Source organism: Pollachius pollachius (genome assembly GCF_949987615.1).
Source record: "Pollachius pollachius genome assembly, chromosome: 16".
In the NCBI taxonomy this organism is placed as follows: domain Eukaryota; kingdom Metazoa; phylum Chordata; class Actinopteri; order Gadiformes; family Gadidae; genus Pollachius; species Pollachius pollachius.
Window position 1 is genome coordinate 18494867 of NC_136949.1, and position 18656 is coordinate 18513522.

At 42.5% G+C, this 18656-nt stretch overlaps 2 protein-coding genes across 3 annotated transcripts; both read left to right on the top strand.

The window, feature by feature from the left end:
* Positions 1-179: 179 nt before the first annotated feature.
* LOC307088188 (fatty acid-binding protein, brain-like) lies at positions 180-1793 on the top strand (the record flags this gene model as incomplete). Its single annotated transcript, XM_079754004.1, has 4 exons — positions 180-252; positions 332-504; positions 656-757; positions 1743-1793. The coding sequence occupies 4 exons, from the start codon at positions 180-182 to the stop codon at positions 1791-1793; spliced, it is 399 nt and encodes a 132-aa protein (XP_079610130.1).
* A 793-nt stretch (positions 1794-2586) lies between these two features.
* Positions 2587-17262, top strand: smpdl3a (sphingomyelin phosphodiesterase acid like 3A). Of its 2 annotated transcripts, none has more exons than XM_079753224.1 (8): positions 2587-2778; positions 3349-3595; positions 3805-3949; positions 11304-11400; positions 12576-12739; positions 13027-13207; positions 14663-14787; positions 16738-17262. In XM_079753224.1, the coding sequence occupies exons 1-8, from the start codon at positions 2679-2681 to the stop codon at positions 17104-17106; spliced, it is 1428 nt and encodes a 475-aa protein (XP_079609350.1). In that variant the 5' UTR covers positions 2587-2678; the 3' UTR covers positions 17107-17262. The 2 variants fall into 2 exon arrangements, with proteins under 2 accessions (XP_079609350.1, XP_079609351.1); XM_079753225.1 differs by having other exon boundaries at positions 16780-17262.
* Positions 17263-18656: the final 1394 nt, after the last annotated feature.

Below are 18656 nucleotides of genomic sequence, written 5' to 3' on the forward strand. Positions count from 1 at the left end.
CAGTTTAAACAGTGGGGGTGAAGGGGGTTTCTTTAGACCTATCACATGTTGGGGAAAATCTCCTGAGCCAATGACAGGCTAGCCCCCAGTGTACATATTAATGAGTGCGAGAAGGGTTCAAAGATGAAGAGAAAAGTTTCCCAAAGCTTCACTCTCCTCCTGACTCTCTCAGCTCCACCATGGTCGAAGCCTTCTGTGCCACCTGGAAACTTGTCCACAGCGAGAACTTTGATGACTACATGAAGGCCCTGGGTGAGTTGGCCTCCATCTCTTGTTCTGTGTGCTACCAGTGCCAAGGCATGTGATCTGATGTGAGCGGTTCTCCTGACAGGGGTGGGCTTCGCCACCCGGCAGGTGGGTAACGTGACCAAGCCCACGGTGGTGATCCGCCAGGACGGGGAAAAGCTGGTGATCCAGACCCAGAGCACCTTCAAGAACACCGAGATCTCCTTCAGCCTGGGAGAGGAGTTTGACGAGGCCACGGCGGATGACCGCAGCTGCAAGGTAGACCGACACGCACACAGCCTTCCTCTTTGATCCAGTATCGTCCTCTGTTCCAGCACAATGAGTTGATCTAAAGAGACCTATTATCTTTACTGAGTGGTTTAGAACATGTATTCAGGCACTGACACCAAATTCTTCCCTAACTCTACAGACCACTGTCAGCCTGGAGGGGGATCAACTCATCCAAGTCCAGAAGTGGGACGGCAAAGAAACCAAGTTTGTCAGAGAAATTAAGGATGGCAAGATGGTCATGGTAATAACACATCAATTACACATTACAATAATCATTATCCGGCTGTGATTATTAATTGATGTTTGACTTTATATAACTAGAATGCGGTAACATACAACCTAACAACTCTATCGGCCAATATCTGAATTCCATGTGTTTTCACTCGCTGGCCGAATATGATGCTTGAAGTCACAGACAAATATAATCAACCACTCATTGACTCTTCAAATGTTTTGCTGGCTGTACTCTTACTGGAGGGTGGGAAAACCCACATCCTTAAAGCATATCATTATTATATGTTAGATACAAGTTGTAACCATGGGCGTTTCTGTGGGCTACCATAGCCTCCAATAGCACGGCAGCCTGAAAGGACTTAATATGTCTACTAGTATTACATTAACATTTACATTTACATTTTCACATTAAGGGGGTTTTGCTGACGATTTTATCCAAGTGACTTACAACCATTCATTCACCCATTCACACACTGATGGCGGAGTTAACCATGCAGGGCGACACTCAGGGTGAGGTGGCTTGCTCAGGGACACCTCGACACTCAGCTACTAGTATCCAATTAATGTCCTAGCTTGTTTTGTCAAACATATGTCAGCTCATTTAGAACAGGAAACAATTCTTTAGCCTACAATAACATAGCTGGTCATGACTTAAATATCAAATACATAAGCTTCTGGCCTAAATTCAGTTAAGGCTGGGCTTAAGGGTTTGAACAGACACATGACAAATATGCAGTGAGCCACTGAGCATGCTCATTAGGACCGGTCCTTAATAGGGACACCGCCCAGTCAATCTGGCACTTTAATGGCTTTCAACTTGTCAATCAAAATCTAGGCAGTTTCATCTAGACTCAAAATGTAGACTGGCTATAAGTTAGGCAAATCATTTTAGTGAAGTATACATTGTTCGCGCTTTGCAAAGGTACAGTACTGTGGTTGATCTGATCTGGGTCCTTAATTAATGTGTCCTTTTCATTTAACCTTTTATGCAGAGCTTGACGTTTGAAGACATCCACGCTGTGCGGACATATGAGAAGGCATGACTGGTGTGACGTCTCTTGTTGTCAGTAGGCTTTTATTAACTGTAGGCTATTATGCTGAACTTTTCAATCCAACATGCTCCAAATGTTTTAACACAGTGGTTATGTTTTTCTTTACTTATTTTTAAGTTTTTTTTTATTACATTTTCATTGTGATGGATCATATTATATAAAATAAATAAAATAAAATAAAAGGCTAAATGCAACTTTCTGGGTCTGTTGTGTTGTATCCTATTGTGCATATTACATATGCAAACACTATGAATTGTAATCATCTAACAATTTATTTTTCAGTTATCAGACACAATGCGGAGGGTTAAGGTTATATAAGGTTTATGATATTAAGTGTTATCTAGGCCTATAGTACTCAATATCACTTAATAATACCAGTTACTCTAACTTAGTATATTAGTCTAGTAGCTACTTTGATAACAAGTGGGCTCTTCGCTAAGCTATATTTTTCTTTAATAATTCACATCATTGATAAATTGTCACCGATCATGGTCAGACTGTTGGTTCTGTCATCTCAGGTTCTCCCCCAAAATAAGGCTGTGCGATAATGCTGTCGGTGAATTTATCAATAACTTCGTTGTGTGTGATGAAAATAGAATTGTGTGGGATGTTATAGAGATGTGTGGGATGTTATAGCGATGTGTGGGGTGTTATTGAGTTCTGTGGGATGTTCTAAAGCCGTGGGGGACGTTCATAGAGCAGCGTGTGTTTTATATGTCCAGGGATATTGGGTCGTCCCTGTCACATGACCGTTTGACTTCCTGTTTACAGAGACAGCCCTGAACATAAATTTAACACTAACTATAAGGTGACAGCATTAAAGAGACAGCCTGCTCCGTCAGCAGCCTCATGCTTGCCCAGGTTTAAGAATCAACGATGGGACGTTTCCCTCTCCTCTCCCTCGGGGGGTTTCTACTTATGTACCCAGGTCTCCTCGTCGCGGCGCCGGCAGAAGACGTTCGCCTGTTCGTCGGAGGTGAGATTGTAGTGTTTAAACGGGATTAACCAAACGTTTAGGAGATAAATGCATAATGCCTCTCACCGTCCAGTGGCGGTGGGGAATATTGGGGGAAAAAAAACTTTATATAACTATATTATATGACTGAAATCTATCATCATGAAGTGTATTGGTCGCATTAAAAACCAACCTGTGAGATGCCACCCTGGGACAGCTGAGGTCTGTCTCCCTGGTGAGAAAACACATAACGTGGTGTATAGTATCCATTCTGTAACTATACTCAGAACTTATAATAAAAGGGAAACAAAATGGAAATGGATCTCACAAACTAATACTGAAATATAACCGACAAAGAATCCCTTAAGATTAAAGTGTAACTGAAAGAAAAACGAAAAGTACAATAAATATATAAACTGATTTAAAACAATTGAAACTGAAATCCCACTGATGCAAATCCTCCCACATAAATACATTCAAATAATATATGTTGAAATACACCAAGCCTAGTATGTTGTCTGGATCAGAAGACTTGATCTCAGCCTACTGGAGGTGGAAGGGTAAGAAATGTTTTCTCTCTGTTGGTGTCAGACGCTACCCGCTACGGTCATCTTCAGCGGCCAGAGAGGTTTTGGCACATCACAGACCTCCATCTAGACGCCAGCTACCACCTGGCCGATGACCCCACCAAGGTCTGCCTGTCGTCCAAAGGAGCGCCCGCCGCCAACGCAGGCCCTTACGGGGACTTCCTGTGCGACTCTCCCTACAGCCTCATCCAGTCAGCCTTCAATCACATGAACCATATGACCCCGCAGGCAGATTTCATCATATGGACTGGGTATGTATCTGAGTATCTGAGTACCTTTTAACCCCTAGTGGGAACTATCCGATTCAGCCCCTATGGTGTCACCTCATTGCTCCTCCGGGTATGCTGCTAATGAATCCATAAGTGATCCCAATAAGGACCCCTGGCCCCAGTAGCATAGCCTCTCTCTCCACAGCTGTTCCTCTGAAGCCTTGTGGCCAACATCTGTTTCATTTTTCCAGGGACAGCCCGCCCCACGTCCCGGCTCTTGAGCTGTCCACTGACCTGGTGATCCAGGCGATCGGGAACATGTCTGAGACAATCAGACACCACTTCCCCACACTACCAATCTTCCCTGCCTTGGGTAACCATGACTACTGGCCTCAGGTACAGCCCTGTCCCTTCACACCACGGTCAGCTCTTTGCCACCTCCTTAGACCTGGTTTGGAGGGGTTTAGAACAGTGCTGAGAAAGTCTTTTTTTGGGTCCTACTTGAGCCCTACTTTTCAGGGCTGACTTTGGAAATCTATTGAAGCATCCAGTGTGAATCAGGTGCCGGGCCTTGACGCCTGAAAGCAGCACAAGCGTGTGAGATCATGTGTCAACTAAGCCATGGGCTATCCGAGGTGGGGCAAGAGGCCATTTTTCATTGACCCTGCAAGTCTTAGTGCTCATTTGAGAATTTTACTCATATCAGATTCCTTTCTTTAGCTGTTCACATCATTTTTTTTATAACTTTTGATCAGTACAGATTCCAGTGTTAACTGGTCAAGGTCTGAACTGCATTGCATTTTGGTCATTTCTAATTGCAGACTCTTTTCCACTTCTTCTGCTTTAATAAGGTCAGAACAGCTTGATTTCTTTCTCAATGATAGAAAAACCTTAGAAGCGCTGACTAAATTGTGTCATGAGGAAGACAAAGGCACATATTTCCCCTTTTTAGCCGACCGTTGGAAAAGCACATCTGATACCAGAGAGGTGTGTGACTTGAAGTATGAACTGTTTTCATTGTGCTTGGACCGCTTTGGTGGTTTAAATGGCAATTTCAATCACTCGTATTACTTCAATACCTTACTGCGTCCGTATCTCTGCCTATGGCCTATTTTGGAGCACCTGGTACTCTGCCAATGCTACCGCGACAACAGCTTTCTGGGTGGCGTCCATGTTTTCCTCCAACGACCGAGCGAAACATATTAAAACGATTGAAGGGTGGGCCGTGACGTCACTTCCGAGGTCCGAGTCGGTTCGCAGAGAATACTAAAACGCACCATAAGATCAACTAAAAAGCCAGGTCTGCAGCCCATAGAGGGTTACTCGGCTCATGAAGAGGTCGGCCCTTCTCTTTCAAAAACTGGTCGTTTTCTGATCACAGGGAATTAAACCACTGTACCACGGAGCCCCGACTCAGCCAGGGAACATCAGAATGGTACACCTTAACAAACTGACTGTAAGTGGATGGAAATTAAAGTTGCCAACACAATTACTATCAGTATCGTGCTATGTAATGTAAAGCATGATACAGCATGCTATATCTGTTGTTTTTACAATAAGATGTTTCTTGGATTTTGCTGACAACTCCAGTTGCCAGGTAACTGCTCCAAAACAGATATACAAATAAATTTTGTAAATAAAATTACATAAACGACATGAAATACTGCAAATAACCTACATGTTGCTGTAAAACATTTACACTGAAATGTTACAGGAATTATAGATGACAGTGGTAGCCTAAAAATAGCTAAACATTATTTTGTTTAGCTATTTTGTGTGTGTGTGTGTGTGTGTGTGTGTGTGTGTGTGTCCGTCATGGCGCAAAAGGACGACATAGGGTGTGTTGAACTCGGCTTGGCCTAAGAAATCCAATGATACCTTGTTTGTGAATATTGGATGAATGGGTCGAAAGTTATAAACATGAATGCATGTTGAACTTTGACCTGTTTGTGGCGCTAGAGCTGATGAGCTAGAGACCTTGCTTCATGGGCTAATGGGACGGTCCTGAACCAGTGTGCCAAATTTCACAACTTTTCACCAAGGCGTTCTATGGGCTGCCATAGACTGCCTTGGCAGGTAAATAATAATAATAGGAATTCATACGAAAACAATAGGTTGTCTCGCAGCTTCGTTGCTTGACACCCAATAATAATAAAAAGTAAGTGTATAAGAGGAACACAAGAAGGAGAGCAGAGACCTAAATGCAAAACTAAATAAATGTAAAATGTAAACAGACATGTTTATCCAGATGTCGACTGGTATAAAGTGGCAAGTTATAAAGTGTCATAGTGGTGAGCTCAGTAGTCTTATGGCCCGTGGGATGAAACTGTCCGAGAGTCTGGTGGTGTGAGACTGGATGCTGCGGTAGCGTCTACCAGACGGGAGCAGCTGAAACAGTTTGCTACTGGGGTGATGAGGGTCTTTAATAATCCGGTTAGTCTTCCTGCAACACTGAGTGTAGAGGTCCTCCATGGATGGCAGCTCCGTCCTGGTATTGTGATGGGCAGCTTTCACCACCCTCTGTAATGTCTTACGGTTGAGGTCGGAGCAACTGCCGTACCAGGCGGTGATGCAACCGGTCAGGATACTCTCTATGGTGCACCTGTAGAAGTTGCAGAGTATCCTGGAGTCCATGTTGAACCTCCGCAGCCTGCGGCAGAAGAAGAGCCGCTGTCTTGCCGTCTTTGTGATGGTGTCAGTGTGGTGAGTCCAGGTCAGGTCCTCGCAGATGTGGACCCCGAGGAACTTGAGGCTGCTGACTCTCTCTACTGTCGTCCCGTTGATGGGGATGGGGGCGTGCTCGGCTCCCTGGCGCTTCCTGTAGTCCACAATCAGCTCCTTAGTTTTGCCGAGGTTGAGCTGGAGGTTGTTGTCCTGGCACCAAGATGTCAGGGCTCTTACCTCCTCTCTGTACGCCGTCTCGTCGCCGTCGGTGATCAGGCCGATGACGGTCGTGTCGTCAGCAAACTTGTCGATGGTGTTGGAGCTGTGTGTGGCCACGCAGTCATGTGTGAACAGGGAGTAGAGGAGAGGGCGTGTGTGTGTGTGTGTGTGTGTGTGTGTGTGTGTGTGTGTGTGTGTGTAATTGATTCTGTATACAAAATAAATGACATCCAAAGCCAGGCAAAGTCTGTGAGGCGCCTTATGAGAGTGGCCACGCAGGGTTCATCTCTTCTTTGGGGAGGCCATCTTGGTCCTATGGTCTGGGATCAGTCCGATGAAACATCTAAAACCACAACATAACATTTGAAAAAGTATATAAAAAAATAAATGAAAGAGATGGATATCTATAGCTTGCCTTAATAATACCATTAATCTTAATTATAAGGAACACACAAGCAAATCGTATTACTCACCGAATGCTCATGTAAAAGACCTCCATCTGTCGTCCAAGACATCGTGTTTGACAACTGTTAGCACAGTATAAATCACAAGACCGTGACACATATATAAATCAGAACTATGCAAATTATAAGGAACACTTAGAGAACGTTCTTACCCAGTAAGAATGGAGAACTAGTCAGTGGCCAATGAGAACTGGTCAGTGGTCAGCAGTGCAAGTTACATCAAAAGCGTAATGCATTATTTATTACTTGTAACTGTAATTTCAAAGTAATTAGTTACATTACAATATTACTGTCTTTGAATTGTAAGGCATTACGCTACTTTTATATTACTGCATTACTTTCACCAAAATATGGATTTGGTGTTCTCAATAGATCTTGTGTTCAATGCGGATCATTACACAGCAGGAGGTGATTTGGTATGTTATAATGACTGAGCTAGGCTTAAGGCTAACAAAAGTACAATATAATGGTCGCAGTTATGGCTCATGGTGCAATACATTTTATAATATAAATACGGTATCTTTAGGTATTTATATTGAAATCAATAGAGCTAGAGCCTACTACTGTATATTTAAAAAAAGAGTCATGACAAGATACACAACCCATTTTACATTTCAATCCCTTTTATTTTCTTTTATTAACAGAGAAGTCACAGCATAGCTAGACTTATGGCTATTGCTTCTGTCGGGATAGCCACATTTTTCAAAATTACAAATCACAATCAAAGTGCTTAAAAATTAAATTAAAGTTGCTATACATGAACAAATGGAAATAAAAGACTTAACAGAGGACCTGTTACTACCAGATAAATGAACAGAGATAGCATGCAGCCAAACAAGGCTGGTAAAATTAACTTATAGCCTTTTTGAGGTTCTATGGTGGGGAGCTATCCTATTCACTACATACTTCACTAAAATACCTGTTAAAGTGCAACAGAAGAAGGCGCTGAAATCGGCCAACCCAATACAGTTAAGTTTTGGAGTGAGCACAAGACTCCCGAGACTGAAAAGTCTTTTGACTGGTACGCTGGATGGTGTAGGTGCATTGTAACGGAGAGCGATTCTTTTAATTCTCGGAAACTGATGGAGGCTTTCCATCACAGGGGCAGAATTCAAGTAAGACGTTACCTCTGTTTCCACTGACATCAGTGTTTTGTTGATTGACATTGTTGACATTGTTGATAGACCATTTTTCATTGCTACGGTTTTGGCCATTAGAACCTCTAGCATTGGTTGAAGCGTCCCATTAAAAACAAGTGTCCTCACCCTGCAGGATGTCCAATGAGATTGTGAAAGGCTTCATGATAGCACAGTATTCCTTGAGAAACTGGTATTCCCTGTCATTCATGCATTTAATCCGAAACTGTGTGAAGAGATTACTTATGTTAGTGAGGGGCATTTCTGTAATTCGTGCATAGTCATCATAGAATGAGTTCCACCGTGGGGATCAAATTTTTCTCACCAACCTCTTCCAGACAATTTGATGCAACTGTGAGGCGGCTTGTCTTTGTCCACAGCGCTGAACATTTGGCTGTGGCACTGCGGTACACCGCTCTTGATTCTGTATTGGTTGCCAACCATTTATCAACCTCATTGTTCGCAATTAGATTAAGTGTATGGGCTGCGCATCTATGGTGGGGAGGCAGTACAAATAGCCCAGCCTGGGCATCTTTGTGTTCAGCAGTAAGCAGTACACTGTGAAGGTCTGTAATCTCTACTTCCCCTTCGCCCTCCTCCCCCTCCACCTCCTCCTCATCTTCAGACTCCACATATTGATACTCCTTGAAGCACTTCACAAAGTTACTCCCGTTATCAGTTACACATGCAGTAACTTTGTCTTGAGTAAGGCCATATTCCGAGAAAATGTCCTCGATCTCAGCGGCAATTTTATCAAATGTATGGCGACCCCTGAATTGTTGACAGGTTATTGCCGCCTTCCTCCATTTCAAAGTTTCAACATCAATCCAGTGCACAGTCACCCCGAGGTAGCATCTGTTATTTGCTCTCCAAATATCAGCCACGGTGGACAGGTGTTGCTGTTCTTCAATGGTCCTTTTAACTTCCTTTGCAATGACAGCATATGCCTTATCCAAGTCCTTTGCAAAGGTCTTTCTGTTTGGCAGTACATGCTGAAAATAGATGAGATTAGATTCAATTGTATTGTCATTTAGCAGAGTACAGCTTCAGAGCCAATGAAATGCAGATGTAAAATATAAATAAGAAAATAGCCAGATATTTTGCCAGAAAGGGGGCTCAATGTTCAAAGTACCGGAATTGTCCTTTAATAGTCTATAGCCCAGTTGCACTAACCTTTTGAAGCAGTGATAATAGAAGCTTACCTTGCTGTTGCTATCCTGGACAGGGATCTTGCTCACAATGTTTCTAAAAGATGGAGACAGCATATCTTTTACAATATACTCTGCCACAAGTCTCCTCACTTCTTGAGGTTCAAGCATCGCAGAACGTGAGAATGTTAGTTTTTGCTGCTTAGCAGTTTTTTCTCCACTCTCATCCTCAGTTTGCTTTCTTTTGGTTACTTGCTTGATGTTGGCGTGGCACCGCGCTAGATGTTTCGTTAAATTACTTGTGCTACTTCGTGAGGTAGAGAGATCTTTTGGTTTCACACACAAAGTGCAATTAACTATAAGGTTCTTCTTATCTTGAACTGAAAATAATGAGCGTATGCCCATCTCGCAAATGTAGAGTCTGACTCTGCTGCTGCCGTCATCTTCTCCTCTAGCAGTAAGAGGAAGTAAACATTTTCGCGTGTTTTCTCTCCTCTGCGAATCTCGCAGTGTTGGTGAATTTGTATAAAAACAACACACCAGTTAATTTCGGGTTTATTTTTTTTTTGTAATGCCTTACATTACCGCGTTACAGCAAAAAGTAATGCATTACAGTATCACATTACTTTTGTAACGCGTTACTCCCAACACTGCTGGTCAGTGAGAATTGAGTACTGGTCGCCTGCAATGATGTTCACTTTATATTAGCTTCAGTTTTATATCAAATCAATCTTGTTTTTGTTTATAGAAGTTTAGTTGTCTGAATACATTGACACACATACAAATTTACGTTAAACAAGGTCTTCTTGGTGGATGATGCAGTGCATTTTAACAGCCTCATCGAGTCCTAACATAAAGCTATCATCAACTCTCCATAAAAAAATGAAAGCTATGCGGTGTCTGGGATATCTGTGCTCTCATCACATGCAATGGAGTAAAAATCTGAAGTACAAGCTTTATCTGACACTTGATGTTGTAAGTTCTTCGATTTTCCGCACAGCTGTGTTTCTAACGTTGTTGATTTCCCACATTTTCTCTTTTTGTTTACACTAGGCACCCGGGTAGGACCTTTGGTCTGTTGTTTGGTTTCAAAGTGTCGTCGTACATTACAGTCCTTTATCACTGCCACAGTTTCACTGAAAATCAGACACACTTCCCCTTGACCTCTTTGAGGAAATATAATTTCCCCCTGTGTCGAAAAATGTCTGCTCTCACTCGCGTCGCTATCATACGTTTCTTTGGTTCTGCCGTTTTTGTTCACCTGTAGCACCATTTTTCTTTGGTTGCTCTTGTTTGTGCAGGGTCGCGGGCCGTAGTTTGGACTCCCCTGGTTTACACGTACACACATCGTAGTCGGTTAAACCTATGTCTATGTGCCCAAACTTTAGCTCCACTGGCCGTGTCGTTTTTACCTGATTCAAAAAAGTTATCTCCATTTGGAACATTTGGATTGTGACACGTATCTGGGTTTTTGATGTTTTAGTAAGGCTGTTGTTTAGGGCAGAGTACTCTGCCTATGAGAAGTGATCATGTCCAAACGATGTCTCTACAGAAAGGAGTTCTGCTGCCCATCTCCAGGGCAGGTTAACACAGCGAGACACACGGGACTCCCACCGCTGTTAGCTTCGTTAGTGCCCCGCGAAGAAACAGTTTCAAACTACAATGCTATTGAGATCTGGGATTATTTTAATAAAAAAATGCTATGCTGACATACATTTCCCAGATATAATGTAGGGTCTATTATGTTCTTCATATAATATAAGCATAACTTAATAGTTTAGACACAAGAACGCAGGTCGAGACGTTGATTTCAATTTTAACTTTTGATTTACTAGCACCAGAACAATGTTACAAGTAACACATTTCACAGGTGCGCCCCCTAAGGCATGGGAATAATGATGTAACTATCCATTGCATACATAACAGGGACATTCCTGGCTCTGGATCACTATAGTGAGACGTGAGGAGTCCAGGGTAACTGCACCCACCAGGCCAGCCTCTCGATGCCGGCCAACCCACTAGTTCAGTCTCATCAACAATAGGCAACGGCCAGGCTTTATTGTGGACCATGACTTCAGGCCGATCAACCCATTCACAAGTGTTTCCCTTTTGTTCCAAGGACCAGATGCCCGGTTCTGCTAACGCCATCTACCAGGCTGTTGCCAAGCTCTGGGCCCCCTGGCTCCAAGACGAGGCCCTCCGTACGCTCAGTGAAGGTAGGGTCTAAACGGGCCCCCAGGGGGAAATTCATGCCTCGTTTCCATCGAGCAGTGCGGTACGGTTCGGTGCGGTACGTTGTGGCGCGGTTGGCTTATATTGGTCCCAAAATCAGCGATCTGAGCCGTACCTATTTTTTGGTACTCCTCCGTTTGGGTACACACCGTCCGTTGATTGGTCGACAGAATCGAACCTTCCGTTCGACAGTGGGATAAAAACAAACAGACACAGTGCCCGCAAGGTATTTCTGGACAACGGCGAAAGCTTTGTTTATTGAAGAAATTGTCGCGCAAAAGTTTGCCTTCCTTCTTGGACGCCCTCCATTGTTGCTCTTTGTTTAATGGGTCGTGTTCTTCTTTTTCATTGAATTTATTAGCAGGCTACACTGTGTCGCGCTGCTATGATGTCACAATGCTTACATAGCTGCAGCGGCTAACGCCATCCAGCTTCAGCCCCGACAGTACCCATAAGAGTACCATAAGGGTACTGTCGAAACGCCCATAACACATACTAACAACAGAACAGGTTGTAAAAACCAATGAATACAGTATCACCAACGAAATTGAGATCACATTAAGACAAACTAGCGTGAACACATTAACATACCATCTATGAAATAAGAATAAATTAGCATTCACAGATATTAACCGGGAAATTATCCCAGAATTGTTTGGCTGTTTTTCAGGAATAATCTTTTAGTTCAATTGTTTCCCTCGACTCTCATCTAATTATACATAGTAAGCTGCTGCTGCTCAGGTTCACAGTCTCATATAATCTTTAAAAAAAATTCAAGAAGGACTCTAAAGTGTCCTACAATAGTAAATATACATAATGTGTCATTGCACTGCACCCAAACTGGTCAGAACTGCCGATGTGTCTTACTGTATTTCTTGTGTCATTACTGGTTTTGTGAGTCTGTCTGTGTTCGTATTTTCTCCCTGGCAGCAAAACTTGATTGACATGGCTATTTCCAACTGAAGCCATTTTAATTGTTGATGAATCTAAATGCATTCAGGACAATTCTAGACATATTAATGACAATCCTGCCATTTCACCATCAAAAGACCAAGCAGGGGAACATGTTTGATTTATACAATAAATCACGTGAACTCTCTGATGGGTGTGAGGTGTTTGAGCATTATGAACCAGTGTGTTCCATGTGATTCTCTCCCAGGGGGTTTCTACTCCCAGCTGGCCCGGCCCGGTCTGCGTGTGATCAGTCTCAACACCATCCTGTACTACGGTCCAGACAAAGCCACAGCCAACGATACAGACCCCGCGGGCCAGTTCCTGTGGCTACAGGGCACTCTGGAGAGAGCTGCCCAGAACCTGGAGAAGGTAGAGGCCTTCGGATGATCAGGAACATGAGAGAGAGTTCCCTAAATCTAAAGGGATACATTTATACTTACTACACTTGGTCATTTCAAAGTGAATTCATTCAATTGATTGATTTTATATATAACCCATGTTGCTGTTGGTTTCCAGTATTTACATTGTATTGTGATTGTACTCTATGAATCTCTACCTAGTATTGGTAATTTACAATAACAGTTGTACTCCAGAATGGAGATTCTTTATAGTCTGAAACTGATCCAACCAGATCACTCCTCCAACTCTCTCTACAGGTGTTCATCATAGCACATGTGCCGGTCGGATACCTGCCGTTTACCAGAGACGTCACCGCTATACGAAAGCGCCACAACGAGAGGCTGGTGTACATCTTTCGAAAGTTCAGCCATGTGATCACAGGCCACTTCTATGGCCACACCCACCGAGACAGCGTCATGGTGCTGCTGGATGAAGAAGGTAGGTCCATGGAGGGAGGGCTGTCCCCTCATGAGGGGCTGCAGTCATGTGGTTAGGAACCAGCACTCAAAGCCAATACAAACATTTCCGTTTCCCTTGAAATGCATCAAACATCTGGACAAATACCCAGAGAACAATCAATCACCTCTATCGATTTCTCTGCAACACAAATACTTGTTTAATACTCAAGCCAGTAGGACAGAGCCTGGTAAGGTCTGAGTAACAGAAACGCTGCCCAGGCCTGTAGTCAGACAAGTACAACTGGAGCTGAATTCCACATGCATACACAAAAAATGTACTTTTTTTGTGTATGCATTGGAACCGTTTTGCTATTACGTCCTTGAATTTCGCATGCATTTTTTAACTAACAACCCAAAATGGGTCTCATAAAAAATGGGGAGATTTGTAGTTTTGCGGTCCATAAATCAACTAAATATCAGATGTTATTATTTCTGAATTAATAAATGGGGACATATTCACATATTTCCTATTTTTATCATGGTAAATGTAGCTATGTTGAGGGATTAAAGATTGGGTGCTAAAGTCCCAATGGTTTACTCTGATAAAAGCTTTGGGAAACCAGCCAAAAACAAGCCAAAGTAGCTCCACAGGGAATCTCTACTGTATTGATAGCCCATTGTTTATGACCTGCTGAAGGTATTCACACGGTAAGGCACTGTTACAGTTTTCCTCAATTGTATACACACAATAAATGGAACTATGCACACAATTCCGAAAACTTGAAGCTCAAATTCTAATATCTGGAGGTGGGATACAGACTGATTTACATGTAGATCTGTTTCACTGCATTTCTATTCTTATTTTTCGTTGGCCTACAAAAAGCTTTTTTTGCAATCAAATCAGCTGAACAGGTTACTGTAAAAAAAAAAATTACTTTGTTACCTTTTTGTACTTTTTCATCATTATATCAACACAGACAATGCAATTACTGTAGTGTGAGTTTTGCCAAAATAGGTAATATTGGTGTATTCTCATTCTAATCAACTATAGGTGTACAGTTTGACTCTGGGAAGCTGGGATTGTGAGTTTAGCCCATTGGAGCTCATTGGTTAGACAAATATGAATTGTATCCTATACAGTTGTGTTAATGCAATATTTATATGATATATTCACAGTATTGTATTACAATATGGCAACAGTCTTTATACTGTATTTACCACCTTATTACAACTTTAAAAGGAAGTTGTTGGTTAAATCTTTTCAGTTTTGTGTTTATTGAGCTATAGTTTCAGAAAATGTGTTGAGAAAAACTGTAGCGTGGGCACCACTAGGTGGGCTGTCCTGCTCAGTTGATCACGTCTAGTTATATGTTTAGTTGACCAATTAGGTTGGAATTAGGAATTCATAGTTAGGTTGGTGGATTGTGAGACAACGTAACTATTTAAATTCTCTGTACACAACGATATGATGCTTATACTGTCACGTAATCTGCAGGAAAACCAGTGAACTCTATCTTTGTGTCGCCGGCGGTTACGCCGATCAAGAGTGTGTTGGAGCCTTACTCCAACAACCCAGCGTTCCGAATGGCTTTCTACGACGCCACAGACTTCTCGCTGTTGGTAGGAACTGTGAAAATCAACCTGGATCATGCATAATTCAAGTCTATTGTTCAGAAAGTTACATATTCATAATCATACATTTGTAAAGTCGTTTATTTATTAGGCTCAGTTTTTGAGATCAACTTCCCTAAATGCTATTTGGGATGCTGTTTGTTAAAATGTGAAAAAAATGTTGACAGATGAAAAATGGTTGCTTAGAAAGCATAGTATAATTATGTAATACTTTAAAATGTGCATGGTTATAATATACCCCTAATCAGGGTGGAGGCAGATGATAACGTTTATCATAACTGACTCATCCTTACCTCATTAAAGTGTAAATAAACACTTAAAAAGGCAACAAGATTGTATTATAATCTGAAATGCGAAAACCAACCATGTTTTCAAAATCCTGTTACATCGCTTTACTCAGATATTATATAACTATTTGAGAGTTACTAACGCAGTATACAAAAAATGCCAGTTCTAAAGAGCTGTAGTATTTTTTAATAAAGCAAACGGCTATATCTAAACAACGGAATGCACTCGCATGGTTGGATAAGTAACAGTACAGTAAAGTACATCTCATGTTGGAAAGTGTTTCTCAAGCATTAACTTTATTTAAACCTTAGTCACACATCCAGACCTACAACAGACAATACTTTATTTAAACCTTAGTCACACATCCAGACCTACAACAGACAATTATTTTTTTCTGATGAGGTGGACAGACCTTAGTCACACATCCAGACATACAATTAAGCAATATCACACGAGAGGGAGTGTTGTTGTACTGAATATCAGCACGGCTGTGATTTGGTCATAGGTACGAGGCCATAGGCCGAGTGCCGAAGATAATCACAGCCTTGATGTCATCACACTCGCACAACCTCGAGTGTGCTATTGCTTTCATACAACAGTTCTACAAGCACCATTTATTTGTTTACAGTAATAAGCAACAACAGATTATAATTTGTTTGTTTATTTATTGATCTCCGCCAACACAAATAAATCCGCAGCTGGACTGGGACTGAACTGTTGCCGAGCAACACATAAACAAACTAGCTTGCTACTTTGTACATTTATCTGTAGATTTCCATTTATTTGCAACGTTTGTTGCAATCTAAGCTACATAAAGACTGTTAATAACATTAACGGTTATTAAAACTCCTGTAAAGCGGAGTGATACATGTATAGTTAAAAGTCCCAGTGCCGTTATACTCTATATCAGCACTCATGGAATGCCTCTTGTCCAATCAAATTACTTGTTCGGAAGTAACTTGTATAAGGGATAATGTATAGAACGCTGGTCATCATCGGGAAAAAAGGGTTATTTTTGATAATGACCGGCGACGTTCTATACATTATCCCGCTTATTACACGGCTACTTGCCAAAACGAAAAAATAACTTCACACGTTGTGTCTTTTTACAATTACCATTTCTAGTGTTGATCTGCAAAGAAATAGTCTGGCAAAGACGTTGCCGTCGCTTGCAACCGAATATGCTGGGTTTGATAAGTTACCGGACTACTTGCGGAGTGATACCAAAGACGTGAATCGGAGGCAAAAAATCCACCGTTCTTGACAGTCATTATATGCTTAGCAACAGTTATTATACAATTATCAAAAAATAATTCATCGCCAGAAGTCGGGAAGGCCCATGCAAGTGAACTGAGCATTCCACAGCATCGAGAAGAGACGTATAATAACAGACATTACGTTATTTCTGGATCTCAACAACATCGCAAGATGACCTAGTATTGATGGTTGATTAGTAGTATTCGTATTTACCTCCAGCTAAAGCTTTGATGTAGTCATGGCCATCGACTGAATCATACTCTAAACTGGTGACAGGAAAGATAGAAATAGGGAATTTGTTCTAACCTGACCTTTTTATCAACCTTGCCTTTCAATAAGATGTTAAGACATTTCTAATTTAGTTCTTTATTTTTCTTTCTTTCTTTCTCTCAGTGGTTCATTCTGTGGTTCCCTCTCTCTCCCTATGAATCAAAGGACATCTGGCAGTACTATCTGAACCTGACCGAGGCCAACGAGAGACGGCGGGCCGACTGGAGGCGGGAGTACGTGATGACTGAGGCCTTTGGGCTGGAGGACCTGCGGCCCCACAGTCTGCTGCAGCTGGCCCTGAGCTTCAGGCTGCCGCAGGCCACCAGCTTTGACAAGTATTTCAGCCACTTCATGGTGAGCTACGACAAGAGCATCCGCTGCGAGGACGCCTGCAAGCTCCATCAGGTGTGTGCCGTGCTTCACTTGGACGACCGGGCGCACTCCAAGTGTGTGCAGGGCAGGAACCTCCAGGACTCCTATGTGTTGCTGTGATTTACAAAGACTGAAGAATTCATTCAAATGAAAGCCTTTTACTCTGGTTTTTATTAAATTCAAATCTGAAATCGGGGAGATTTGTGTAATGTCGTTATATTCTGCCTGTTTATCTTTATTGTGTGATTCTGTTTTTATGAATAATCAAGGACCAAATAAACATGGAGCAATGGAAAGCCGGTGAACAGTCTTTGTCAGGATACGAGTGATTGATTGGATGTGACGATACTAATGTGATCATTTGAACACAACCTAAGGACACAAGCAAAGAGAGAGTTTTGTTGCCATAGCAGCCCCCCCCCCGACCCCTCCCCTCCACACACACACAATGTCTTCCTTCATTCCATTGTTCCAACAGTCCCCACAGGAGATAATATATAGACTCGGTGTGTGTGTGTGTTATCTATGTGTGCGTGAGAGAGAGTATGATGTGTGAAGCCTAAACATAGAACACGTTTAGTTTAGTATTATTCCTCTCTTTGCGCTCACTAGCATTCTCTAATGATGGCATTAGCATTCTCCGGCCAACCTTCACCACTCCATTCTACTTGCAACCATGGCGATGCATGGCATGGCTGGAGGTCAGCGTGGCTCTGGCGAGGACCCGGTCGCCGTGGTGATGACAACAGGGCTGAGGCCATGGTGTGAAAGCTAACAGCATAGTCTCATTACATCACCGTTGCAAAGCCTTAATGGCTGAGCTGTCACTCAGGGAGTTGAGCTTCGTTTCTACTGACACACATGATGAGGAACATGGGGGAGAGAGCCCACCGGGGGAGTGGCCCCGGCTGCACAGTGGTCTGGGGAGCTCTTCCACATCCAAAAGGCCGGCAACCACGCTGGGAAACAAGGCTGTGATGGGATTGGATACCTTCTCCTGGATCCTGACGTTACCAAAGTGCTTAGGTTCCAGAGCAGGGTCTGTCCATACGTGAACACATGCCCGTTAAAACACACATCTACCTGTCCCAACTCTGTTGGACAGAGACTCACTCTTTCTATTGAAATATTTTTTCAATGGATGTGGATTTGTTAGTTTATTAAACTCTTTGCTCCGGAGCTGGTCTTCTTACATTGGAATGCAAGTTGCCTGATTTAGAATTAACAAAAAATTTAACTATTATTGTTCTCTTTCTAGTCATTGTTGTTTCAGAAGACCACAGAGAAGTAGTACAGTTGTAAAACAATGAGCGAGTGTTCTGAACTTGCCAGTTTCCAGGTCAGACCAGTGACCGTGCCTGGCAGTGTGTCGGCTTATGCCCTGTGCTAAATAGCTTTAGCACAATAGATCATTTACAAAAATGACCCATTCCCTTTTTAGCTGCTTAGCCAATGTACCTCAGTTTACCTTTCCATCTGTATCTAATATCTATTGTTTCCAAATCTAGAATCCCACCCAGGGCACATTAGACACACACTCACACACAGACACTTCTTAGCACTAGATGCTAGGTTACTGTACTGTTGATAAATTATAAAAAACCTCCAGTCTTGCACCATCAGACCCCTCCTCTCCTATGTGGGGCCCTTTCAGCTCAGCGACCCTCTCG